The sequence below is a fragment of the Convolutriloba macropyga genome, chromosome 5, assembly GCF_964194025.1.
Source record: "Convolutriloba macropyga chromosome 5, txConMacr16.3, whole genome shotgun sequence".
In the NCBI taxonomy this organism is placed as follows: Eukaryota; Metazoa; Xenacoelomorpha; order Acoela; family Convolutidae; genus Convolutriloba; species Convolutriloba macropyga.
The window spans coordinates 43,479,447-43,506,312 of record NC_134472.1 but is presented as its reverse complement, the minus strand read 5'-3'; the positions used below and the strand labels follow the sequence as shown (position 1 = coordinate 43,506,312).

At 40.0% G+C, this 26,866-nt stretch overlaps 1 protein-coding gene across 1 annotated transcript in view; it reads left to right on the top strand.

Annotated features, from left to right (window-relative positions):
- Positions 1 to 9,532: 9,532 nt before the first annotated feature.
- The window catches only part of LOC142339406 (uncharacterized), a 228,743-nt gene continuing 211,409 nt past the window's right edge, over positions 9,533 to 26,866 (top strand). Inside the window, exons 1-6 of the mRNA XM_075389423.1 lie at positions 9,533 to 9,597; positions 9,660 to 9,727; positions 9,794 to 9,830; positions 19,675 to 19,836; positions 20,240 to 20,304; positions 20,366 to 20,540. Coding sequence (XP_075245538.1) covers positions 9,544 to 9,597; positions 9,660 to 9,727; positions 9,794 to 9,830; positions 19,675 to 19,836; positions 20,240 to 20,304; positions 20,366 to 20,540 — 561 coding nt within the window. The 5' untranslated portion in view covers positions 9,533 to 9,543. The remainder of the gene's footprint in view (positions 9,598 to 9,659; positions 9,728 to 9,793; positions 9,831 to 19,674; positions 19,837 to 20,239; positions 20,305 to 20,365; positions 20,541 to 26,866) is intronic.

The window sequence follows — 26,866 nt, the reverse complement described above, 5'->3', positions numbered from 1 at the left end:
GGCTCTTCAGTCCCAAAAAAAACATAGTCTTTTTTTCGGGTTGACTGACATCCCGTTTGCTTGATACCAATTGCAAAAACGTAGAAGATTATCATTGAAAATCAAGCAGTTGAAAACAAGTTTTGCGTCAGCAGCAAATAACCACATAATACTGTCCAGAAGAGAAGAATACACGGCAGGTCGTTGATTAAAATCAAGATGAGCAGGGCCCAAGTACTGAACCCTGGGTTTTGCCACTCAATACTCTCGTGTGCATCGAGGAAAACCCGTTGATTCGTGCTGCTCGAAATCTTCCGAGAAGGTAACTTTCAAAGAAGGGAACAAGAATCGAGTCAAGACCACTTTTTCGGAGTTTCACTAGTAGAACGGAATAAGGCACACAATCAAAGGCTTTCTTGTAATCCGAAGTATATTGAAAATATTATGTCTCCTTTGTTTAGATAGAGGTAGTTGACGTATTCTAGAGGCTGATAAATCGTGGATTGCTTAGACTGGAAACCATAGATTGCTTATTCTTGAGTAGATCAATAAAAAATTTGTGGAGTAACTTTTCGAATATCAATGAGGTCTTTGGCTGCAGACTAATAACATTGAATGGAAAATTCTGGACGCCCGTCGGACCGTAGAAAAGCAATCCACGACTATCGAAGCTATATACACCAGCAAGCTGGAGCTGGCTTTAAACTCACTTGATGAATATAGGGGGCGGGAAAGCATGCTAAAATATTATTTCCAATCATAATTTTGACTATATAAGGATACATAGGGCATGACAAAACGAAAGTTGCATAAACTGAAACGTAAAGTTCGGAAACGATTGTTTTAAATATCGGAAAAAATTTTAGTTTGACAAATTGGATTCTTTTACATTATAAAACGATTATTTGTGGAGCCAATAATTTTTGGTACAAAGATGAAACGTGTGGTATAAAGATGAAATTTGTCAATAGTTGTGTTGAATAATTTTCTACAGTTATTGGAAAAGTCCTTTGCGCTTGCGTCGTAATCATTAAAACAAGCAATTACAGTTAAAGTGTGTTGTTTCTTTGGTCTATACTGTTGAAGAGTTCTGGTCAAATTCTCAAGGGTAGCACCTCTGAAAGAGTGATTCATCAACTTTGTCTGCATAGGGTCCATGTACTACGTCCGCGATGTTGCGATGACCAATCTCCTTGAGAAGCCTGGAATTTTCTTCTGTTTGAAGCGCGGAGTCAACATTCACCTAAGAAAGACTATGGTAGTACATGTAGAACAAGTGATCAATGGGATTTTGTGAATATTTTTTTATGATACAATTGAAAAATATGATATGAAAAGAAACAACCTAGTGATATTGATGTCTGCCGGGTGTCTCAGGGTGTGTTCAGTCACGGGTCACATCACTGGATGGCCAAAACAAGATCTGAAGGAGTAATTTAATAAATAGCAAACGCTGTTTTATAAGTTTATCACAAAATTTAGGCTGCAGATTATTTAGGCGGTTTACAAAAGTTTTCGCTGCAACTAGAGAGAGAGAAAGAAAGACTTAATTCCCGATTAAGGGCCAATAACTAAAAATCATTGAAATGAATTTCTACTATTCAACATATACAAAGCTTGTACAAGTGGGGCAATTGCGACAAACAAACAATGAGCATCAAAAGCAGGGATTGAAACATGGAATGATGGATGCAAAATATTCAACAATCTTGTTGATCTTGAAATAGTCATCATCGATTATCCCATGACGATAGAAAAAGTTGACCATGTTGATAGACCTTTCGTAGAAAGATCCAGGGGCTAAGAATACACGGCAGGTCGTTGATTAAAATCAAGATGAGCAGGGCCCAAGTACTGAACCCTGGGTTTCTCCACTCAATACTCTCGTGTGCATCGAGGAAAACCCGTTGATTCGTGCTGCTCGAAATCTTCCGAGAAGGTAACTTTCAAAGAAGGAAACAAAAATCGAGTCAAGACCACTTTTTCGGAGTTTCACTAGTAGAACGGAATAAAGCACACAATCAAAGGCTTTCTTGTAATCCGAAGTATATTGAAAATATTATGTCTCCTTTGTTTAGATAGAGGTAGTTGATGTATTCTAGAGGCTGACAAATTGTGGACTGCTTAGACTGGAAACCGTAGATTGCTTATTCTTGAGTAGATCAATGAGAAACTTGTGGAGTAAATTTTCGAATATCAATGAGGTCTTTGGCAGCAAATTAATTGGGCGGTAATTGGCGAGCTCCTTTGTAAATAGGTTTAATAAATGAAGACTTCCATTTTTCGGGGAATTGGCAGTTCAGGATTACCCAATTGAAGGCGACCCAGAACAATGTCCCAAAAAAACACCGGAGCATTTTTTAAATAGTACATTCGTGAAGTCATCATGGGTCTCATGAATTCAAGCGGTGCTGTTTGGAAATTATTGAAGAGTATCGGAGTTGCTATGCTAAATGAACCACAGTAACTATTGAAGAAAATGAGACGTTGGCTGTCATCTGGTATCCTTGTTTCGTACAAGTTCGTCTTGAAATTCGAAGCAAATAAATCATTGAAAGCATTTGCAACGTGAATCCAAGAACCGAGTTTCGATGTACCGGAAAAACATTGGATGCGGAAGATTTTTTTCTTTAAGCTTTCGATGAATTTGAAGCAAGAATCCAGGTTGGAAGTAACTTTCCCAGATATGGAGAGCACCTTCTCCAATTCCAACGATTTCTCAAGGGTGTTCTCAACTTTCCGCACAACATAATGAGCAGAATGATAATTTCTCTTGCTGGTTGCCAGTTTATTCAAATCATGCACAATATGAGTAATAGGTTGGCAGGGACGCCCTTTTTCTGGTTACGCTCCGAAAAGACCTTTTGACACTAACATGCAGATGGTGATAAAAATCGTCCACAGTGTCCGCAGAAGGATAGTTGAAGATGGTGTAACTCTGCCATAATGAGCAAAAAGTAACAAAGCTTGGCTCAGTAAAAGCAAAATTTCGGATTCTTTACGAGGAGGGCGAGGACTTTGTGTATATCTTTGCTGATATGCGAGCATGATCTGAGAACCGAGTGACTGGAAGGACGTGGCAGTCAAAACAGCCGGTGATAGATGAGGGGAGGAGAATGTTGTCGAGGGAGTGGCCACGGTTATGCGTGGAGCTGAGAAGGTTAGGGCACATTTCATAGTCATCTAAGATGTTTATAAAGCTAATTTCTCTCGCAGATGAAGAGCCGAAAGTCAACCAATCAGTTTTCGGAAAGTTAAAATCACCACTGCATATATGGCGGTATAAAAATGCAATGTTTTCTTTAAAACGCAGCCAAAATTTTGAGCCATGATGTAGAACGCTAGCCAAAGATGTAGTTTTGAACTCATATTGACTACCTGGTGGGGGCAGGTAAACCAAAATGAAGAGGACGAGACGAATGTCAAGTTTGATCAAGGCTGAAGTAAAAAAAGTCGACGTTGCTTATGACAGGATTGCCAAGGAACTCCGCACATGATATATCGGAGGTGTTATGCAAAATGGGAGTCCCGCCATGTCAACCTTGTATGCGGTCTTGTTTTCCAACAACTGAAAGCAATCCCCCAGCTGACAAGTCAATGTTTTCAAGCGTCGTATCTAGCCATGTCTCTGTGATAAAAGCAAAGTGTGGTTGGTGTTTATGCAGGAGGGCTGTGAAGTCAGCTCGTTTTTCAAGCCATAGCATTCCCCGACAGTTCAGAAGACTAAAACAAACGTAAAAGTTGTTAGTAAAATCAATGGTCTTTAGTTTGCTTTGCTGGAACATCTGGGGCTTTGGAGTGGTCCAAAACCATATTCCAATGACAAAGTTTCAAATTCAAAAATTTCATCTCGTGTTTGGGGATGCCTAGATTTGATAGCTTGAAACGCAAATTGAGCATTTGCTTCTCCAGGGCTCGTTTTTCCGGAGTTAGCATTGGTTTCAGAAAGAATTTGGTTTTCTTCAGCATATATGACTTCGACAGGGCCATTCGTTTGTCCCATTGACTTTGGAAAGTTACTACTACTGGTCTGGGCTTATGATTGGTAGTGAACTTGCCCATTCGGAGAAGTCTTCGATGGAGCAAAAGGACGGATCTACTTTTTCAATCGAATTTTTAGCTGTAGAAAGGTCTTTTTCTAGTCTTTCGGAAGACTTCAACGGTGGCTGATGTTCTTCGATTCAAAATACTATTAATGAGCGGTCGGAAATGGAGTTTTCGAGAAGTTTTGGTGTCACCGCAGGTCGTTCAGGTGGGTGAGGCTTGGGTTTCGACGGTTCAACTTTGATGTTTTTGACCTCTGATGAAGACGAATTGACCAAGCTCTTTATCTCCGTCAATTCACGTTTGATATCATTAACGGATACGAAATTCTTCTTCAGCTTGTCAACGCTTTCACGTAGTTTCCGGACTTCATCAACTTTGGGAAATGACATGGAGAGTGCTTCTTTAGCTGGAGATTCACAAGACTCACAATGCCAAACCAATCTTTGAACTTTTTTCAAGTGAGTTAACAGGGCTGCTGGAAGAAAAGTACATTTTAGGTGGAACCAGAAGTCACACCTATGGCATTGTACAGCTCCATGTCCACCATCTTTGACCTGCAGTGCGCAATGACCGCATGGGTCCCTAATGGAGTTGGATCGCGGGGGCATTTCAAAGTCAAGTCCCGAAGTCGAGATCTCGTTTCCCTCGAAACACTTAAGTCTCAAGGACGCAGAAAACCCAACAAAGAACAAAACAATGAACTAACTTCAAGTCTTCGTTGGCTGACTTTCTGCTTGTGATATAAAAGAAACCAATTTGTCAAATTAAAATTACTTTCAATATTTAAAACAAACTTTTTCGAACTTTACGTTCATCATCAGGTTAAAACTGTTTTACAAGTTGTTAAAAGATAAAATGAATATGTATTTACATTTGTCTGAGACGACAATTAAAACAATTCTAGGAACTATTCTACAAAATCAATCGAAAAGTTTTCCCTATATACAATAATTAGCCTATTTACAACTCATATTTACATCTGTTATCAATTTCTTTAAAAAACATTCTTATTCCAGTTTTTTCAATTTTGGCCCTGTTCTTGTATTTTTAGGGTTATTCCGAGTTTGCGCTAACCATAAGTATCCCTCTTGTGGAGGTTTTGCAAATTTCGTTTTGTCATGCACAAACTGTTTTTTGCCCTATGTATTCTCATCTAGTCAAAAATATGATTTGAACTAATATTTTAGCGTGAGTTCCCTCCCCCTATATTCATCGCGTGTGCTTAGTGCCGGCTTCAGCTTGCAGATATATATATCTTCGATAATCATAAGTTTTTCTAATGTCCGACAGGCGTCCAGAAATTTCCATTCAATGTCATTCGTGGCGCCACGACATTCAACCAGATGTTGACGCACCTGTGAATCCTTCTTTTGATGTTCTGTTATCCTTGTGGTAACATGCATGCTTGTTTGCCCAACATAGAAGGATCCGCATCCATTACATTTAATGTCATATACCACGTGGGATTTCAGGTCTCTATCGAAAGATGATTTATGGGTGGGGGGGCACGATCTTAATTTCCGCGTTGTAAAAACTACTTGCAATTCGCATAGTTTCTTCAGTTTGCTTGCAAAGTTTTGAGTAAGGTTGCCTCTGTATTGTAGAAAAATAGTTGGCTTATCAATAGATTTAGTCTCGCTTTTTTTATGCTTTTTGGTGTTGTTCTTAATTGGTCTTTACCGCCACTTATTATCTTTTCTAGAGTCTGATTAACTATTTTTGAAGACCAATCCTCTGGATATTGATTATTGGTCTAGCAAGTTTTGTTCTTTTAAGTAGCCTGATCGGAGGCCAACCAATTAGAGGTTGGATTAAAAACCCTGTGAACCGCCCCTTGAATCACATTTTTCTTATGCTGAAGCGGTGCACAGCTGCGAAAATTCGGTATTATTCCAGTGTCAGTTGGCTTTGATACCAATGACAGGTGATATTATTTTTGCTGCTCACGTTTACGTTAATGTCAAGAAAAGCCAAATCCCCATCCATGTTCACTTTTTCTAAGGTAAATTGCAATTTGTTGTGTAATGAGTTTGCAAATTTTAAATACTCATCCGGGTCACCACGAACCGTGCAGATAATATCATCCACATACCTACTAAACAATTTCATCTCCTTATCATGTCCCACTGTCTGTTGATTGCTGCAATAAGTACAAATCCAAACAACATCCTGCATGTTAGCGTATTCCTCCTTCGGTATTTTTGGCATCTTGCATGAAACCAGTTTTTGCATGACTCACATTCTACTCTTTTTCCTCGGTAAGTCACTCTCTGGTTACAGTCTTTGCACTTCCCGTTTTGGTCGGATCTGGAAAAGTTTTCACTGAGCTCAAGTTTTTGCAGTGATGCCTCAAACGATTTCATCCACACAATTGCTAGTATTACAGCCAGTGATGCACCCATAGCCAGACCATCTGATTGCACATACCAGATCCCATTACATTTGAAATGAACATTCGTCACCGCAAGCTTTAGCAAACATTTGATGGCGGACCTTGGAATATCTGGAGCTAGGTTGCTTGAATAGAGTTCTCTTAGAGCTATTTCTATAGCTTCTCCAACTGGAACGTTGGTGTACAAACTTTTTACGTCAAGAGATACTATCTGCTCGTCATATTCAAGAGTGAGAGACTCTAGGGCTTTTGTAGCATCTTGCGTGTTGGTTTCAATGTTTGCGCCCGGTAGTTTCTGGAAAAAAGGTGTCAAAAATCTGTTTAAGTTTTCGTAGCTGCTACCAGGTATTGAAAGAACAGTTCGGGGAGGTGTATCTTTTTTATGTACCTTTGCCAGGCCATAAGGTCTCGCTGGTTGCGAACTTGTTGACCTGAGTCTTTGATAAATTTTGTCACTAATTTTCTCTGGCTTGATTAATTGTTGCAGGCTGTTATTGATCTGTTTTTCTTTTTTGATCACAAGTTCATCTTTTGTTCCATGTATTTTTTGAAACTGATCTGAGTTCAGCACCTCATCAAGTTTTTCCCTGTACGTTGATTTCTTCATCACACAGAAACCACAGCCTTTGTCAAATCGTACCGCCAGCAAATCATTGGCTTTTAGGTGATCATAAACTTTTTTGACCCCTCTATCCAATGGTCTTTCGCGTACATTTTCTGCATACCATTTTGCGGACTCCTCAATTTCACAAAGCTTCTCACCCTCGGTGTTTTTCTCGCGTAACTCACGTACAAATTTGTCTACGTCTGCGAGAAGGTGCACCTCATTAAACTTGTCTCTCACAGGGTGTTTAGGTCCCAACGATATGATGTCGAGTACAAACTTTGGAAGTTCACGGCCATCCATTATCACAACATTACTATGGGAGCCATTCCGCAGTGGTCTATCTTGTTTCTCTGACATTTTATCAAGTTTTCCAATTAGTCTGTTCTGAACCATTGCAGAGTGATTCCTCATTTCACGCTTAATGCAGCTAACAACGGATGGCATCAGTTCTGGTTTCACATTCTCCCTCAAATTACTCCTATCTATCTCAAGTTTTTCCTTGAACACTTTGCGGCCTTTCTCTGCACTGTTTATTTCTTGTTTCAGGAGCCTTAATGGAAAACAACTGTGCACCGCTTGTTCAGAAAAAAATTCATTTTTAGGAGCGCGAAACCTCAAAAAATCATTATTCCTTGTTCAAGAATTATATCATTGTTAAGGCATTGTTCTAGAAATTAAATTCGGTAATTGCAGCTAGTGAACTTAAGTAATCAAGATAAACTTTGAAACAGTTTGACTTTTTCAAAATAAATTTCTACCATAAAAAATAATGCCATTTTTCCGCAGTTAGACAATAGCACAAGAACTTACATATTAACTAAGCGAGCAGTGTTTACTAATATATTGTGAAATAAATTAGTTGCTTTTAAATTATTTTATTTTAGGACTGTTATCCAGGCTATGAGAGAGAGAGTTTAGGCTTCTGTGGGTCTTTCCACATGGGTTTGCACCCTTCATATAACGACTGAGCTGAGCTTCTGCACCGGGTTACAATGTCCACAGCTGCAGTTGAAAGCCCAGGAACATAAGTTGACTTCCGAATAACTTTTGAAGAAGTATTTCCAGTATATTTTTGTTAAATATTTCATCAATTTGATCGATATCGACGTTCCCTACTTTTCGTATTATATTTAGTAAATAACTGGTTCTTTTCCAGAAGTTTTCATCAGCCTTCCTTGTTCTTGTTTTATTAATTGTTATTAGCTCGTTTTGACGTGTGCTTAACAACCCTTCAATATTGTTTGTTCTTCAGAACTTGAAAGTGTGGCCTGCATTTTTGACAAAATTCGATCAATGCTCTCATCCTTGTTGAAACACATTGGCGGCTTAAACTTGACCACAGAATTGAACCTCCCGTCAAGATTGATCAGAATCCGATCTTCTCGCATCATTCGCATCTGAAGATCTTTCCTTTCTTGAGCAGCCCCCTTGAATTGTATTGATGGCGTAATACTGTCTCCAGGGTCTTAATCTCCAGCCCAGCTTCTTGATGCAGCTGGGAATACTTTCCTGGCTGCGTCTTCCTTTTTCTCTTCGAAATCAGGTGCTTGGTTACGCTTAGCACCAGTACCTCAGACTTCAGCAGCTCCTGAAAAATATCCTCTGTGCCTATACGTCGACAGTACACAATAGCCCTGAAGCGGTCTTTGTTCATTCTGAGAAACGATGTCAACTCCGGCACGCTGCAAGGTTGGTAGTTGTTTGACCTGTGACGGGAGATTGTTATTTATCAGGTTGTGCCACACTACCAAGTCCTTCCTCTTGCTCAGATGACCCTTGTGAAGGAGATTTCTTGCGTTTTTGAACCAGTTTCTGGAATTTCTGTTGAAGGAGAATCCGGTACCTGATGTTACTTTCCCTAAAAACTGTTTTTGTTTACGGGACTGTTTAAAAAACTGTTTACTTAAAAACTGTTTGAATACGGGAGACTATTTACAGCGTGGTGAAGCGAACTTGCAGCCAAAATATGCACCATCTCGGTAAATCTATAAAATTCATACTCGCTTTAAAACAAACGTTTTCGCTTTCTGGGAAGATGGGCGTTTCCGATAACCACGCTTACTCTGGGCTAAGCAACGAAGGTCTTTCGATTTATTTAGGACGGTTGAAAGAAATTTCAATTCTAAGTAAGCTGGTGGATGGTCACGATGAATGTCTTCAACAATAGAATTATCTCTCCGTTTTCGAGTGGAAATCAAACGGTTCCTGATGTCGATGGTCACTACTTGAGAATTCCTCAATTGCTCCAGTATGTTAGGAACCGAGGATCTCGCAATTGAAATGCAACTTAAAATGCTATTTATTTACCGTAACATTAATCAGAAACTAACAAACTTGGATAACAGAATGGGTTCTAAACCCTGAAGAACAAACTCTTCCAATTCTACTACTACGACTACTACTTACCATAGTTTTAAGTTGCTTTGCGTAATGCATGTAAGCTCATCAATGTATGCAATTCAATTGACAATAGAAATAGTGCGACCCCACATTATTCTGCTTGTCGCTGTACTAGAGTATGTTTTCAGAAAAGTGCTTAATGAGTTGTCAGCAATGTGAAATTTTAGAGAAGGTTGTGCAAATTCTTTTTACAGGTTGAGTGGTAGGAATAGCTGTTTAATCATTCTCTTTTAGGAGTTATCTTCGTTGAAAAAGCTGCAGTGTGACTTCCTGCGTATCAAACATCTAATTTTTCACCAGGAGTAGGTGGTGTTCTGTAATCATTGGAAATTTAAATCATATGTAGTAATATATTGTGTTTGTTTTAGTGAGCAACTGCGAGCATTTGAGTTTGGCAAAACAAAGGCAAGTACTGTCTAAGTGTTTGAAAGTTTGAATGAATGCAGATAAGCTGCAGTTTTTTTACGCGGTTTCACAAATTTAATCGTTCTAATTTCATAGTTGCATGTTTATCTTTTTTGACAACAAGACGGCTCATGCGAATTTGTGCGCTTTACAGAAAGTTGCATCATAATCTATTCAAAAAAACCCCAAAATGGCCTAAGCCATTGTTGCTAAAGTGTCAATCAGTTGAGATAATGAGTGTCAATCATATGAATGGCCTAATGTGTTATATAAAAAGCAATTTGGTTTCCAACCCAAACGCTCTACAACTGATGTCCTGATTCAAATTACAGGCTTGGAAATACGACCCGGTTCGCAAGAAAAATCGTCCCCTATTGGTGTAAAAACTGCCTCTGACATCAGCAAAAACCTGATACTGAAATCTGCGCACAAGTTAAAGCACTTCAGTACTGATGACGCCCCCTGTCTTCATCAGTCCTGAACTGAATAGTGAGGACACAAAAAAAGCACAACGCGTGCCTGAAAACACGCGGCGAACTTCTCGACGACCTTAACAACATCAATTTGCCAATAAAATTAAACGAATGTGCAGTAAATACAGGACAAAACGAGCTCAGCAATTGATAAAACTCGCACCAAAAAAGCGGATGAGAATTTTTGGATTAGATCCAGCAAGCTACTGAATATCATTATTAAAAGCGCTAACATTGAAATAAAGCAGATTGACAAACAATATCTAACAAAAGTTTACTGGAATTACTTCGAAAATTGTTACTCTGAAGTCAACTCCTGTTCTTGGACCTTGCTCTGCAATTGTGGCAGCTGTAACACAATTCAGAAAGTGATCAACTCTACCCCTCAATGATGGGCGTAAACCCTTGTGCACACTACACAGAAGCCTAAACTCTCTCTCTCTCTCTCTAACAACTCCCTTACCGCGAAGGACCTACGTATTCGAAACCTGCGCCTTGAGGTTCTGGAAAGCTCGACCTGGACACCTCTCAATAAAACTCCCGAAAGTACTCAAAGCAGCGAAACAGATGAACAGAGTCAGGAATGACTATCAACATTGTCAATCCTAACCTTTAACGTAAGAAGTCTTCTAGACCTTAAGCGCCGAATGCAATTTTCAAACTGTCTAACGTCCGTCAGCCCAAAAGTATTTTGCATTACTGAAACGTGGATCACTTCCGACATTCCAAACTCCGCACTCTTCTTGTCATCATCAGCCTAATTGTTGTGATAAACTTATTAAATAGATGGGATTAATGCTAATTGAAAACCATGGTTTACCTGGTTGGAGCTAGCTGTCTCGCCAATCTGACAAGAACTTTGGATCACAAGGACAAACGCAGATTTCAACAACTTTCCTACTCGAAGCCTGGCCTCTCTCTCAACCCCAGAGCGAAGGACAAGTACAAGACAGTGCAACACCTGTTTCAAAACAAATTTGTGCTCCTAAATCGAAAACGAATAGTCATCTGGCACGACGTGATCAACAATAGCATCACCCCCCACAGAAGTAACAACAATCGACCCCTCTCCCCCGAGCAACTGATCGAAATCCTCAAGAAGCTCAACTCAAACGGGCAGATTGAGGCCATAGTCTACACCCGCCGAGCTGGTACCCCTGACTGATCCATCGACCTCCGACAAACCGGCATCCTCATTCTAGAAGCTACCAAAAACCTGAGCTCAAGAAGAAAACAGGCAAATTTTGAATATCTTTACCAGTTAACCCAGGTACACCCCGAAACCCACATCGATCTCAAGTTGGTCACCACTATTCTCTTAAACTGTCGAAATCTTCGAAAGCTGATCAAGAAGAAGCGATCGAAGAAGCCGGCAAAGAAGAAACCGAACAAACGCCAAAAGGACAGAAAGAAGAAGCGGGAAAGCAAGAAAGCAGAACAGCAAGAGTAAACAGAGTAAGTCACTGTTTTTCTGATTTTTTCTTTTCTTTTTTCTGGTTAGTGAACCTGGAGGTCTTGTTATCTCAGGATCGCAATCAGAAATTAGTAGGGAAACCTCAGTAATAGTACTTACGTTCCCCTAAATCACACTTCCTGTGAACCCGGAGACATTTATTGTCTTAGGATCGCGGAATTGTGTAATTTCCTCGTAGTTTACTATCAAATCCTGTGAATCCAGGAGCAATTGGCTTGCTTTGGGATCGCGGATCTGTGTTGGAAAGTCACCCCCTCGGTTGAGGTATAAACCCGTCAGTGAATCCGGAGGTTTCAATTGCTACCTCGGAATTGCGACTGGTTTATAAAGCAACCGAGATGACTCGATCAAAACCTGAAAGCACCTGCAAAACGTGCTCCCTCCCCATCAGTAACAAAAGTGCAGTGTTCAACTGTGTCTCGTGTGGCGACTCCATGCACCTGACCCCGAAATGCAGTGGAATGAGTGAAAAAGCCATATATGGACTACAGGAAATCCGACAAAATGTTTTGCTCATATGTAACGACTGTGTGCAGAACAACCAACGAGACCGAGTTCTAGACAACTTGGCATCCAGCAGAGAATCCCCGGACGTGGCGGAAATAGCAAAGAGCTTCGATGAAGTCAAATCTGAGATATCCAAAATCCGAGCGGAAATCAAGTCCCCTCCGCCCGAGCCGACAAAACCAGCCGTGCGTCAACCAGCACAGCCGATCATCCGAGAAAAGCCAACATTCGATGGGGTACGCTTCCGAGGGATTCCCGAATCCTCCGGAAAAACCGCCAGAGAGCGTTATGATGAAGATGTTCTGAAAGTAAAGGAAATCCTTGCCCACATGGATATCGACTGCCCAATGGATGATGTAAAACGCGTTGGAACCTACGAAAATGAGAAAACGAGAACTATAATTGCAAAATTCTCCAGTGAACATCATCGGCGACTTGTCCTGCTGTCCGCCCACAAACTTGCAACCTACGATAAACCAATTTTCGTGAGCCGAGAACTCAGTCCGGACGAGAAAAAGCTTGAAAATGCTCTGTTGATCAAGCGCAGATACCTCATAGATGTCGAGAAAATAGCCCTAAAAGACTTGCGAATTCGCAATCTGAAACTGCAGAAAAAAGAAAACAAGAAATGGATTGACGTTGATGTCACTCCTACTGGCAGCAGCTCACCTCCGGAACAAAATTGACTACAAAATAAAAACAAACTCCAAATACTCAGTTTCAATGTGCGAAGTCTGCTTGACTTCCAAAGGCGACAAATCTTTGCCAATGAAATAGCAAAGAGGAACTACGATGTACTCTGTCTCACGGAAACCTGGTTAACAAGCGATGTACTTGACAATGCACTCTTCCTTACTGGATACACAATCCACAGAACTGACCGACCTACTGAAAACCATAACTCAAAACACGGAGGAGTTCTCATTGCGGTGAAAGACATTCCTCACTACAGACTGAAAAACACAACGCACTCGGAAAGTGTATCGATTGCGTTACAAACTCCAACTGAATCACTTGTAATTTGCTGCATGTACAACCCTCCTAAATCTAGCCCTTACAGGGCACCAGCCAGTCAAATCCACGAAACCCTGGAAGAAATCGAAAAACAGATGAAACAACGGGATAGTTACACCTTAATTGTCAGCGGCGATCTCAACCTCCCTGGAGCTGATTGGAACAGCATGCTCTCAGATGATGACTACGAACTTTCGCTTCTCAACAACTTTGAAACCCACCAACTTCAGCAAATTCTGCCTTGCAAACGAAATCAATCACTGGATGTATGCCTCACCCAATCTCCTGACAGCATTGAACTTGCCGAAGTCGACAAAAACCTAACACGGGAATACTCAATCAACGGAAAGAGATGCTCCGACCATCAAGCATTCCGGACAACCATTTCCATCGACATATCAGCTACGAAACCAGCCCCCAAAGTGAAACATGCATATCACAAGGTGGACTGGAAAGAATTTAACAGCCACATCAGAGACCATCCCTTTTCACCCTACTGCTTCAGCAACGTCGATGAACTTGTTGACCAATGGTACCTATGGATCGAAAAGATAATTGAGATACTAATCCCCCGTGTCACCCAGCACCGAGCAAACCTTCCCCCATGGATTTCCTCTGCCACATCACACGAACTCAAGATCCTCGGAACGATGAAAAGAAAATACGAGAGAGCACCGACCCTCAACCTCCTGATAAAGATAAAACGACGCGAAAAACTCCTCAATGAGCAAATCCTGACAGATCAGGCAGTCTACGAAGACAAACTCTTCAAAAGCCGCCGAATGTCTGATCTACAGAAATACCTGAAATCCCTACGCAAATCAAAACACTTCCCTGATGAAATGTACTACAATGTTGTGCAAAATGGACAAGAAACAAAGAAAACAGCCACAACCGATAGTGAAAAGTGCAATCTCTTCAACGACTTCTTCTCCGACGTTTTCACCAAAGATGGTAAAATCAACGAACCCTCAGTCTACCCAAAACAGAGACTCAACTACCTCAGAATTTCTGAAGAAGAAATCGAAAGACAACTGTTGGGCCTCCAGGCAAACAAAGCGTGCGGCCCAGACAACATCGGAAATATAATCTTAAAAAACGCCCCAGCTTTGGCAAAATCTCTCAAACTTATCTTCCAAACCTGCCTTAATAAAGGAAAATTCCCAGAGAGCTGGAAAACAAGTGAGATCACCCTGATCTACAAAGAAAACGACAAAGCAGACATCACACAGTATCGACCAATAAGTCTATTGAAGAACGTCTCAAAAGTCTTCGAGAAAGTCATCTTCGAACGGCTTTACCCACCAATAGAAAGAACCCTCTCTGACTCCCAACACGGTTTCAGAAAGAAACGATCAGCAGTACTTCAACTCATCCTCTTCACAGACGAACTATACCAGCAACTTGAATCGAAAAAATGCAATGACATTCGAACTCTGTATGTTGACTTCAGAAAAGCCTTTGACAAAGTAGCGCACAAAAGACTCATCCAGAAGCTCGAGAACAGGCCTCGGAGGAAAGCTACTCCAACTACTCGAAAGCTACCTCACAAACCGAACGCAACGCGTCAAAATTGGAACAAGCAAATCAAAGACCAGAAATGTAACCAGCGGAGTACCTCAGGGATCAATTTTGGGGCCTCTGATGTTCATCATCTACATTGACGATCTCTTCGAAGAAATCTCAGACATCCCGGCCTTCGGATACGCGGATGATTTCAAAGCAATTACCCACGGTGAACACGAATGCGAGACCACTCTCGGGGAAATACAGAAATGGAGCAAAGCAAACCATATGGACCTAAATGTTAGCAAAAGTAAAACTCTCCTCATCAGAGGGGATCTAGCCCAGCGTGACGAAGCAGGTCTTGAAACCGTTGCCACCCAAAAAGATCTCGGAGTCGTAATGTCTCGAAATCTCTCTTGGAGCGCAAACTGCCAACTTAGAACAACCAAAGCGTGGAAAGCCTTCTACACACTCAAACGAAATGTTTCGAGCAGAACCTCAATGGAAACGAAACTGAACGCTTACATAGGATACGTAGTGCCCGTACTCACTTACGCCTCCCAAGTCTGGTACCCTTCGAAGACTGACATGAAATCAATCGAGAAGATCCAGCAAAAGGCAACAAAGTGGATATGCGGTGGAAACGACGAATACCATCAAAGACTCGAAACGCTGAAAATACTCCCACTCTCCATGTACATGGAAATGCACGATGTCCTCTATCTCCTCTCAATCCTAGAAGGCAATTACTACGTCCCCGAAGACAAACTGCCAAAGCGAAAAGAAAACGAAACAAGACAAAAGCAGGAATTTGAACTCCCCAAACACCGACTACATAAATCAGACGAAAATTTTTTCTTCAGAGCCACAAAGCTATTCAACATCATCAGTAGGACAACGGAGAAGCCAATGACGAAGAAACTTCTGACAGAGATGTACCAAAACTATTTCCACAGAAGCTACAACGAACTCGACAGCTGCACCTGGAGACTTCTATGCAACTGTGGAATCTGCAAACCAATGAAAAAACTCGTGCCAAACGAAAACTGAAGGGTTCCACACCCGAGGGCTCCGACCCTAAAGACTCTCCTACTACTACTACTACTACATATCATATCTACAGAAGTGATTGTCCAATTGATGTCTCTCACAAGACGAAACATGGTGGGGTGCTAATAGCAGTCCACCCCAGTGTATACCACGAAATTCTGGAAACAAATATCAGGAATCCCGATAATTGTGTGCTCAAACTCTTGTCATCAACTCAATCTATCTTAGTCTGTTGTATTTAATATGTTGTATCTAATCCTCCCGCTCCAAGTACCTATCAGTGGGAACAAACTGAATCTTTTCGTCTGCTTCAAAACTCCATTTGTTAGCCGAAACGCACTTCTGTGACAGCGTCGTAATTACTGGGGATCTCAATTTCTCCAATACCAATTGGGACAATGTCCTCTGAAAACGCTAATGAAAGCAACTTCTTGGGAAAACTTATCGAATTGAACCTGTCAAATTTCAGTAGTACTCAACTGGACGTTCTACTCTGCAACAATCCCGACATCATAATAATCGGAAAATGTCGAGTGGAGCTGAGCAAAAGACGTAGTGTCAAGAAAATTTGCAAGAAAGCAATCATTTTTAATGTTTTTGTCCTCTATGAGAGAACAAAATCCGTATTTTCGAAAAAGCTGGCAAAACTTTTTTCATAGGCATTATTACTGCTTAGAAGACTCCAATCAACTCTCGGGGAAGTTTACATCACCTACTATGAGCAGATTGATGAAATCTAAGTTGTTTTTACAGACTTTCTCATGTGCAGAACTAATAATATCTTGTAAATAAGCATCAAACAATTCAACTTCTAAGCAATAAGGCGAATCATGAGGTAGATTGTAAACATTAATCACAATTATTGCCTGCTCTAAATTGCAGAAGAAAACCGAAGTTGCAAAGTCAACAGGAGATTTAGCTTGGATTGTTTCACTGTGAACATTAATTTTTGTTTTCAAACCAATTAAGACTCTCCATGGCTGCCACTGCATCGATCAATTCTACTCACTATAAAAGTTTGAAATAGACACAGGTGTGATCAACTCTCGAATCAAACCACGTCTCTCTCAGACAGATAATATCGGGTTTGTGAACTTTGAGATGAATATCAAGACTATTTCTTCGATTAATATTCAAGGATCTACAGTTTAAAGACGAGATTTTGAGGACTGATAGTCATGAGGTATGAGCGTTTTGATCTGTAGACAATTGGACACTACTAGGGTTAAAGTTTTCCCCAATAGCTTTTCCTTGATAAGATATCTCTTGACCTTTAATGGAGAAACTGTGTTTTTCGTAACGAAAACTGTTGATCATATTTGCCTTCCGCTGATAGTTTTTATTTTCTGTATTCTTCAACGGAGATTTTTTTACAACTCCAGAACCCTTCAACTTTGAAACCGATAACAAGACCCTTCTGAAAGTCCAAGCATTGTCGATTTTCACTACAATAGGTCTGTTCTTCTCGTTTACTAGTTTCCCTAATCTGAAGCAGTCATGAATTACGACATTTCAGCCCCATTATTCGCTCGAAAATAGATACTACTTGTTTTTTGTCTTCTTTCATTGCTTCAACTCTCGAAAGCTGATGCTGATTTCTTGTATTTAGTTTGTTGCACAGGTGATGTTCCGATTGTTGCACAGGTGATGATCTTTGCTTCAGAGTACCCACACTGCTCTTTAAGTATTTGATTTCATTTTGTAGCTGCTCAATTTAAGCTTTGCAAGAGCTTTATTTTAATTGGGTTATATTTATTTTTAATTGGGTTATATCGTTTCTGATTTCAGACAACTCTTGTTGAATGTGTGTATTAATTGATTGAATATTATCCGACAAAGAATCAATATCGGCTTTTGTTACTGGAAGTTGACTCTTTTGCTCGCAATTTTCACAGCACCAACTAATACCCTCAATTTTTCTCAAAACGGCCAAAATTCCGTTTGGTAAGTTTAAGCAGGAATTATGAAACCACGTTTTACAGGATGAACATTGTTTACAAATACTATCACAATTTTGCTGGCAGGATCCTTTGGGAAAATCTAATAAACTGATGTGAGCATTAGGCTTCGCTTTTTTTGTTTTTTTGTCGTCTTTAGAATACCTGGTACCTGAAGAAGGTGCCCTTGGAATAAAAATGACAATGCTAGACAAACCGTGAATCCTGACGAAAAGAGCCTATGGCTTTTCAAACGTAAAAATTTATAACCAGAGCACTCGATTGTTTCGGGGGAAAACTCGTTAACAGGAAAGATCTCACCGGATAATTGGACTCGTCTTCTTCTAGTAGAGCACTCCAAGAACACCCCAATAACACTCCCATTAAATGTAATCAGATCGCAAAAACGGGGGCTGGTATGTCTGATAATTCAAATTTGAGCTTTGAGCTTACGTTCTGATAAAAGTTTCTTTTACGCTCTTTCGTTTTCTCTCATCAACTACCACGCACGTGCTTTACATTACTTCTTTGTCGTTTTTTTTAAATTCGCTTTACCTTTTCACGTTTTACATAAGTTACAATTTTCGCGCTTGTTTTCTTATTTACCTCGCTCACTGTTTCAACTGAATGCATTTTAATTCCTTTCACTCATTGAATTGCGCAAATTCAGAAGAAACGAGATAAAGCGCGTTCTTAGTCATAGTGCATTAGGATATCAATGTTCATTAGAGCGATTGCTAGCTGACAATAGTATTAGGCTTAATAGCTTTCAGTTTAGATGCTCAATTAAGTATAGTTTAAGAATCTAGCTGAAAGTGCACCCCAAATTGGGGTGCACTTTCAGCTAGATGACAACAAAAAAAGAAAAACAAAAACACTTTTTGACACCAAATACCCTAATTAACCCCAATTTGAGTCAGGCGCGTCAACGGCGGCTGTTTTCCGGCAATTTGCCGTCTATGTTTTTTGCTCTAATCGACCACTGCTTTTAATGCGAAATTGTAAACTTTTTGATCCATTGGATTTTTGGTTTGGACCTTTCGAATAATATAATGGCTTTTCTATATGCGCAGAAGACGCCAGCCTCTTTTAAGGAACTTTGGCACATATATAATTACTTAGATTTTGATGGTGGTTCGATGAAAAGTATCATAAGATCTATGTAAGTTACATCCTGTAAGTTGCTTTCGCGTTGTCTCTCAAATAGAGAGAAAACGTATTGAAAACATTGGTAAACTGCGGTAAAAAAGAGTTTTTGACTTGTCATTCGTTATTTTTATTTCTCTGGTTTCGTTACTGCTTTCTTTGATTCCTTCCTGTTTTCAGCAAGATGCATATATTTTCGTTTCTGGAACAAATGTTCGACGTCAAAAAGATTATATGGTTTCTTTATTATTATCTTGTATAGAATCAGCTTAAATGTTCTTGAAAATTGAATGTTCTCAAAATCTTTGAGCCCATCTTCTTTTTTGAAAAGCAGCACTGGAAGAGTTTGCAACCCTATTTACTTGTATTAATAACATTGTCTCATGGTATAAAAAAATTTCATTTGAATAAAGAGTTTATTCTTTAAAAAGAAATCTACCTTATTTTTGATTTACATTTTAATGCGAATTCTCATGTTTCGTCGGCGTGGTCTGTCACTATCTGATCCTGTCCATCAGATACCTAATCTTTATTTCAGATATTTTTTGTGTCAACTTAAGTCGATTCTTGACTAGTACCGATGTTTTTTAATTCCGTCGTCACTGAGTCGACTTTGCCTGTTCCTCGCCACCGTTTCGTTTTTTGTGGTGTCTATACTTTCTGTGGACGGAATTTGCGCTTCAGCTCTTTTTAAAAAATCAATTTTACATGAATTAACTGAGTAACATGATGTTTAGGCGAGGGGGTTGGAGGCGGAAAACGAGAGCCTCAAGAAAGAAACGAGTGTGTTGAAGGCAGAGAGACTGCAGCTGGAGGTGTCGATTGAGAAACAGGACAAATTCATTCTCACTCTCAAGAAAGAGCTCAACTCAAGCGAGGCCAAAATACAGTATCTAGAGGTAAGGCTCACTCGCAGTCCTTCCATCTGAAGTCGAGCATGATCAGTTTTGCATGAAAGGAATCTGGCTTGAATTATCGATAACGTTTTTCCGCTTTTACTCAATTGAGAAAAGCTAGTTTTTCTGAAAAATGGTACAATCCAAAAAGAGGTGTTTGAATTATGTAATGACGGGCATGTATCGAGAGAACTATTGATAAATACTATGTGGGCCATTTTTGATCCCTAATTGGAAAATTGAGCTATCACGGCATTTTATTACCGTAGAATCTAGCCTTATCACTGAAATTGACTCCTGCAAATATTCTTTCCACTTCACTGTGGCGAGTTATTGCTGAATTACATTCACAATATAGGTACGCATTGTTTTCAGAAGATAGATGTTTTGTTGGTTTTAATTTCAGAAAGAGATCAGAGATTTTGAGACGAAGCTTCAAAAAGCAACGGTAGCTAAAGCGTCATCTGCAAGGTAACCTCAAAATACATGTTAATATTTAGCAATAAAGTGGTTACTCCTCTTATGTGTTTAGAGGTAAAAAAGGAGCCAAATCAAAACAGGTATCTGTTACAGCGGCAGAAGATGAGAGTGATGAAGATTATGATGAATTAACGAGACAGATTGAAGAAGGTGTCCTTAAGCGGACACAAGAACCAGAAAATCCGGTTGAAGTTTTGGAACGGTCAAAGCCATCATCACAGTTGCATGTATGTTTTCTGCTACTACGTAACTTGATCTCATCCGATACCAAATTGTTGTCTCGTAGTAGCTCATTCTCATTATAGCTGCAAAGCTGTAAGCTGAGCGGAGCTATATTGCGGTGTTCGTGGGTTTTTCTTCTGTCGTCTGACGCTCTTTTTTCGTTATAAATTTGTTCACACATACGGCACGCAAGTCTATTTTTAGCTACTCCGGCAATCTGCCGGCAATGTTTTTTGTTGTGGCTTCCGTCTAAGCACTCCTCTCATGTATCTTGAAGCTCTAGAGGCAAAAATGATTATTTGACCGGTCACGGCATTAGCGTTAAGAACAAACCTTATTGAGAGCTAGATCATCATCCAGTCTTTTTTAATCGCTGCAAAGCAGTACCTGGGGCTGTTATCGGGCTTCTCTTGATTTCTTTACGATTCGAAGAATAATCGTAGTTTTCTTGATGCCGAAAGTGAAAATGGTGAAAAACGTTGTTCTTCTGTTGATCAATTGTGAAGAACGCGTCGAAAAGAGTAGTCTTGTTCATACCGCCACGTTTGAGAGAGCGAGAAACGTAGGTGAAAAATTTCTCTAATCGAGCCAAATTTTTGCTAACATGCGGCCTTTCAAGCAGTTTTTAATTGCTCCCAAGCGAAGTTTATAGCAATTATGTTAGTCCTTTAGTATTTTTTACCACTCTTAGAAGAGTACTGGTATTCTACTGGTTTTTTAAAAACCTGAAGCAAGTTTGTACACGACTTGAACTTTTAAGTTCTGTTTTCTATCACTGACTTCGAACAATATACTATAACCGTCGCTTAGTTACTTATACAGTGATTAGGAGTTGCTGACAATTTTCAAGGTCAAAAGGGGCATTTTGAGAAGTTTTCTCCCATATGAGTTGCTCATTTGTATCCAAATAAAAGAACCCGCCACCCAAGTACACCCTCCCCGACATTCCTACCTAACCAAATCTATCTGCCCACCCGTTACATACCTTCTCCCCACCTCAACTGACGTACGTGTGAAACAGTTTCTCTAATCGAGCCAAATTTTTGCTCACATGCGGCCTTTCCAAGCAGTTTTTAATTGCTCACAAGCGAATTTTGTAGCATTTATGTGAGTCCTTTAGTATTTTTACGACTCTTAGAAGAGTACTGGTATTCAAGTTTGTACCCGTCTTGAATCTTTCACTTGTTTTCGATCACTGACTTCGAACAGTATACTTTAACCGTTGCTTAGTTACTAATACAGTGATTAGGAACTGCTGATAATTTTCAAGGTCAAAAGGGCATTTTGAGAATTTTTTTCCCAGAACAGTTGCTCATCCGTATCCAAATAAAAGAACCCGCCACCTAAGTAAACCCTCCCCCGACCCTCCTACATAACCAAATCTATCTACCCTCCCGTTACATACCTACCCCCCCCCTCCTCGCCTAACGTAGGTGTGAAAAGGTTTCGCTAAATGAACCAAGTTTTTGCTCATATGCGGCCTTTCCAAGCAGTTTTCAATTGTTCCCTAGCAAAGTTTGTAGCAATTATGTTAGTCCTTTTGTTTTTTTTACGACTTTTAGAAGAGTACTGGTACTCTACTGGTTTTTTTGAAACCTGAAGCAAGTTTGTACACGACATGAATTTTTCACTTGTTTTCGATCACTGACTTCGACGAATATACTTTAACCGTCGCACAATTACTAATACAGTGATTAGGAAATGCTGGTAATTTTGAAGGTCAAAAGGGCATTTTGGGGAAGTTTTCTCCCATAACAGTTGCTCATCCGTATCCAAATAAAAAAACCGCCACCTAAGTACACCATCCCCCGACCCTCCTACCTAACCAAATCTATCTGCCCTCCCGTTACATACCTACCCCACCTCCTCACCTAACGTAGGTGTGAAAAAGTTTCTCTAATTGAACCAAATTTTTGCTATCATGCGGCCTTTCCAAGCAGTTTTTAATTGCTCCCAAGTGAAGTTTGTAGCAATTATGTTAGTCCTCTAGTATTTTTTACCACTCTTAGAAGAGTACTGGTATTCTACTGGTTTTTTTAAAACCTGAAGCAAGTTTGTACACGACTTGAACTTTTGTTCTGTTTTCTATCACTGACTTCGAACAATATACTATAACCGTCGCTTAGTTACTTATACAGTGATTAGGAGTTGCTGACAATTTTCAAGGTCAAAAGGGGCATTTTGAGAAGTTTTCTCCCATATGAGTTGCTCATTTGTATCCAAATAAAAGAACCCGCCACCCAAGTACACCCTCCCCGACATTCCTACCTAACCAAATCTATCTGCCCTCCCGTTACATACCTTCTCCCCACCTCAACTGACGTACGTGTGAAACAGTTTCTCTAATCGAGCCAAATTTTTGCTCACATGCGGCCTTTCCAAGCAGTTTTTAATTGCTCACAAGCGAATTTTGTAGCATTTATGTGAGTCCTTTAGTATTTTTACGACTCTTAGAAGAGTACTGGTATTCAAGTTTGTACCCGTCTTGAATCTTTCACTTGTTTTCGATCACTGACTTCGAACAGTATACTTTAACCGTTGCTTAGTTACTAATACAGTGATTAGGAACTGCTGATAATTTTCAAGGTCAAAAGGGCATTTTGAGAATTTTTTTCCCAGAACAGTTGCTCATCCGTATCCAAATAAAAGAACCCGCCACCTAAGTAAACCCTCCCCCGACCCTCCTACATAACCAAATCTATCTACCCTCCCGTTACATACCTACCCCCCCCCCCCTCCTCGCCTAACGTAGGTGTGAAAAAGTTTCGCTAAATGAACCAAGTTTTTGCTCATATGCGGCCTTTCCAAGCAGTTTTCAATTGTTCCCTAGCAAAGTTTGTAGCAATTATGTTAGTACTTTTGTTTTTTTTACGACTTTTAGAAGAGTACTGGTACTCTACTGGTTTTTTTGAAACCTGAAGCAAGTTTGTACACGACATGAATTTTTCACTTGTTTTCGATCACTGACTTCGACGAATATACTTTAACCGTCGCACAATTACTAATACAGTGATTAGGAAATGCTGGTAATTTTGAAGGTCAAAAGGGCATTTTGAGAAGTTTTCTCCCATAACAATTGCTCATCCGTATCCAAATAAAAGAACCCGCCACTTATGTACACCCTCCCCCGACCCTCCTACCTAACCAAATCTATCTGCCCTCCCGTTACATACCTACCCCACCTCCTCACCTAACGTAGGTGTGAAAAAGTTTCTCTAATTGAACCAAATTTTTGCTATCATGCGGCCTTTCCAAGCAGTTTTTAATTGCTCCCAAGTGAAGTTTGTAGCAATTATGTTAGTCCTTTAGTATTTTTACGACTCTTAGAATAGTACTGGTATTCACTGGTTTTTTAAATCGTGAAGCAAGTTTGTAAGCGTCTTGAATTTTTCACTTTTTTTCGATCACTGACTTCGACGAATATACTTTAACCGTCGCACAATTACTAATACAGTGATTAGGAAATGCTGGTAATTTTGAAGGTCTAAAGGTCATTTTGAGAAGTTTTCTCCCATAACAGTTGCTCATCCGTATCCAAATAAAAGAACCCGCTATCTTGGTAAACCCTCCCCCGACCCTCCTACCTAACCAAATCTATCTACCCTCCCGGTACATACCTACCCCCTCTCCTCCTCGCCTAACGTAGGTGTGAAAAAGTTTCTCTAATTGAACCAAATTTTTGCTATCATGCGGCCTTTCCAAGCAGTTTTTAATTGCTCCCAAGCGAAGTTTGTAGCAATTATGTTAGTCCTTTAGTATTTTTACGACTCTTAGAATAGTACTGGTATTCACTGGTTTTTTAAATCGTGAAGCAAGTTTGTAAGCGTCTTGAATTTTTCACTTTTTTTCGATCACTGACTTCGACGAATATACTTTAACCGTCGCACAATTACTAATACAGTGATTAGGAAATGCTGGTAATTTTGAAGGTCTAAAGGGCATTTTGAGAAGTTTTCTCCCATAACAGTTGCTCATCCGTATCCAAATAAAAGAACCCGCCACCTAAGGAAACCCTCCCCCGACCCTCCTACCTAACCAAATCTTTCTACCCTCTCGTTCATACCTACCCCCCCCCCCTCCTCACCTAACGTAGGTGTGAAAAGCTTTCTCTAATGGAACCAAATTTTCGCTCACATGCGGCCTTTCCAAGCAGTTTTTTTCAATTGCTTCCAAGCGGAGTTTGTAGCAATTATGTTAGTCATTTAGTATTTTTACTACTCTTAGAAGAGTACTGATACTCTACTGTTTTTTTAAAACCTGAAGCGAGTTTGTACACGACTTGATTTTTTCACTTGTTTCCGATCACTGACTTCGACGAATATACTTTAACCGTCGCACAATTACTAATACAGTGATTAGGAAATGCTGGTAATTTTGAAGGTCAAAAAGGCATTTTGAGAAGTTTTTTCCCATAACAGTTGCTCATCCGTATCCAAATATAAGAGCCCGCCACCTAAGTACACCTTCCCCCGACCCTCCTACCTAACCAAATCTATCTGCCCTCCCGTTACATACCTGCCCCCCCTCCTCACCTAACATAGGTGTGAAAAAGTTTCTCTTTCTCTAATTGAGCCAAATGTTTGCTCAAATGCGGCCTTTCCAAGCAGTTTCTAATTGCTCCCGAGCAAAGTTTGTAGCAATTATGTTAGTCCTTTAGTATTTTTACGACTCTTGAAGAGTACTGGTGTTCTACTGGTTTCTTAAAACCTGAAGTGAGTTTGTACACGACTTGAACTTTTCACTTGTTTTTGATCTCTGACTTCGAACAATATACTTTAACCGTTGCTTAGTTACTAATACAGTGATTAAGAACTGCTCATAATTTTCAATGTCAAAAGGGCAGTTTGAGAAGTTTTCTCCCATAACAATTGTTCATCCGTATCCAAATAAAAGAACCCGCTATCTTGGTAAACCCTCCCCCGACCCTCCTACCTAACCGAATCTATCTACCCTCCCGGTACATACCTACCCCCTCTCCTCCTCGCCTAACGTAGGTGTGAAAAAGTTTCTCTAATTGAACCAAATTTTTGCTATCATGCGGCCTTTCCAAGCAGTTTTTAATTGCTCCCAAGCGAAGTTTGTAGCAATTATGTTAGTCCTTTAGTATTTTTACGACTCTTAGAATAGTACTGGTATTCACTGGTTTTTTAAATCCTGAAGCAAGTTTGTAAGCGTCTTGAATTTTTCACTTTTTTTCGATCACTGACTTCGACGAATATACTTTAACCGTCGCACAATTACTAATACAGTGATTAGGAAATGCTGGTAATTTTGAAGGTCAAAAGGGCATTTTGAGAAGTTTTCTCCCATAACAGTTGCTCATCCGTATCCAAATAAAAGAACCCGTCACCTAAGGAAACCCTCCCCCGAGCCTCCTACCTAACCAAATCTGTCTACCCTCCCGTTCATACTTACCCCCCTCCTCACCTAACGTAGGTGTGAAAAGGTTTCTCTAATGGAGCCAAATTTTCGCTCACATGCGGCCTTTCAGAGCAGTTTCTAATTGCTCCCGAGCGAAGTTTGTAGCAATTATGTTAGTCCTTTAGTATTTTTACGACTCTTGAAGAGTACTGGTGTTCTACTGGTTTCTTAAAACCTGAAGTGAGTTTGTACACGACTTGAACTTTTCACTTGTTTTTGATCTCTGACTTCGAACAATATACTTTAACCGTTGCTTAGTTACTAATACAGTGATTAAGAACTGCTCATAATTTTCAATGTCAAAAGGGCAGTTTGAGAAGTTTTCTCCCATAACAATTGTTCATCCGTATCCAAATAAAAGAACCCGCTATCTTGGTAAACCCTCCCCCGACCCTCCTACCTAACCAAATCTATCTACCCTCCCGGTACATACCTACCCCCTCTCCTCCTCGCCTAACGTAGGTGTGAAAAAGTTTCTCTAATTGAACCAAATTTTTGCTATCATGCGGCCTTTCCAAGCAGTTTTTAATTGCTCCCAAGCGAAGTTTGTAGCAATTATGTTAGTCCTTTAGTCTTTTTACGACTCTTAGAATAGTACTGGTATTTACTGGTTTTTTAAATCCTGAAGCAAGTTTGTAAGCGTCTTGAATTTTTCACTTTTTTTCGATCACTGACTTCGACGAATATACTTTAACTGTCGCACAATTACTAATACAGTGATTAGGAAATGCTGGTAATTTTGAAGGTCAAAAGGGCATTTTGAGAAGTTTTCTCCCATAACAGTTGCTCATCCGTATCCAAATAAAAGAACCCGTCACCTAAGGAAACCCTCCCCCGAGCCTCCCACCTAACCAAATCTATCTACCCTCCCGTTCATACTTACCCCCCTCCTCACCTAACGTAGGTGTGA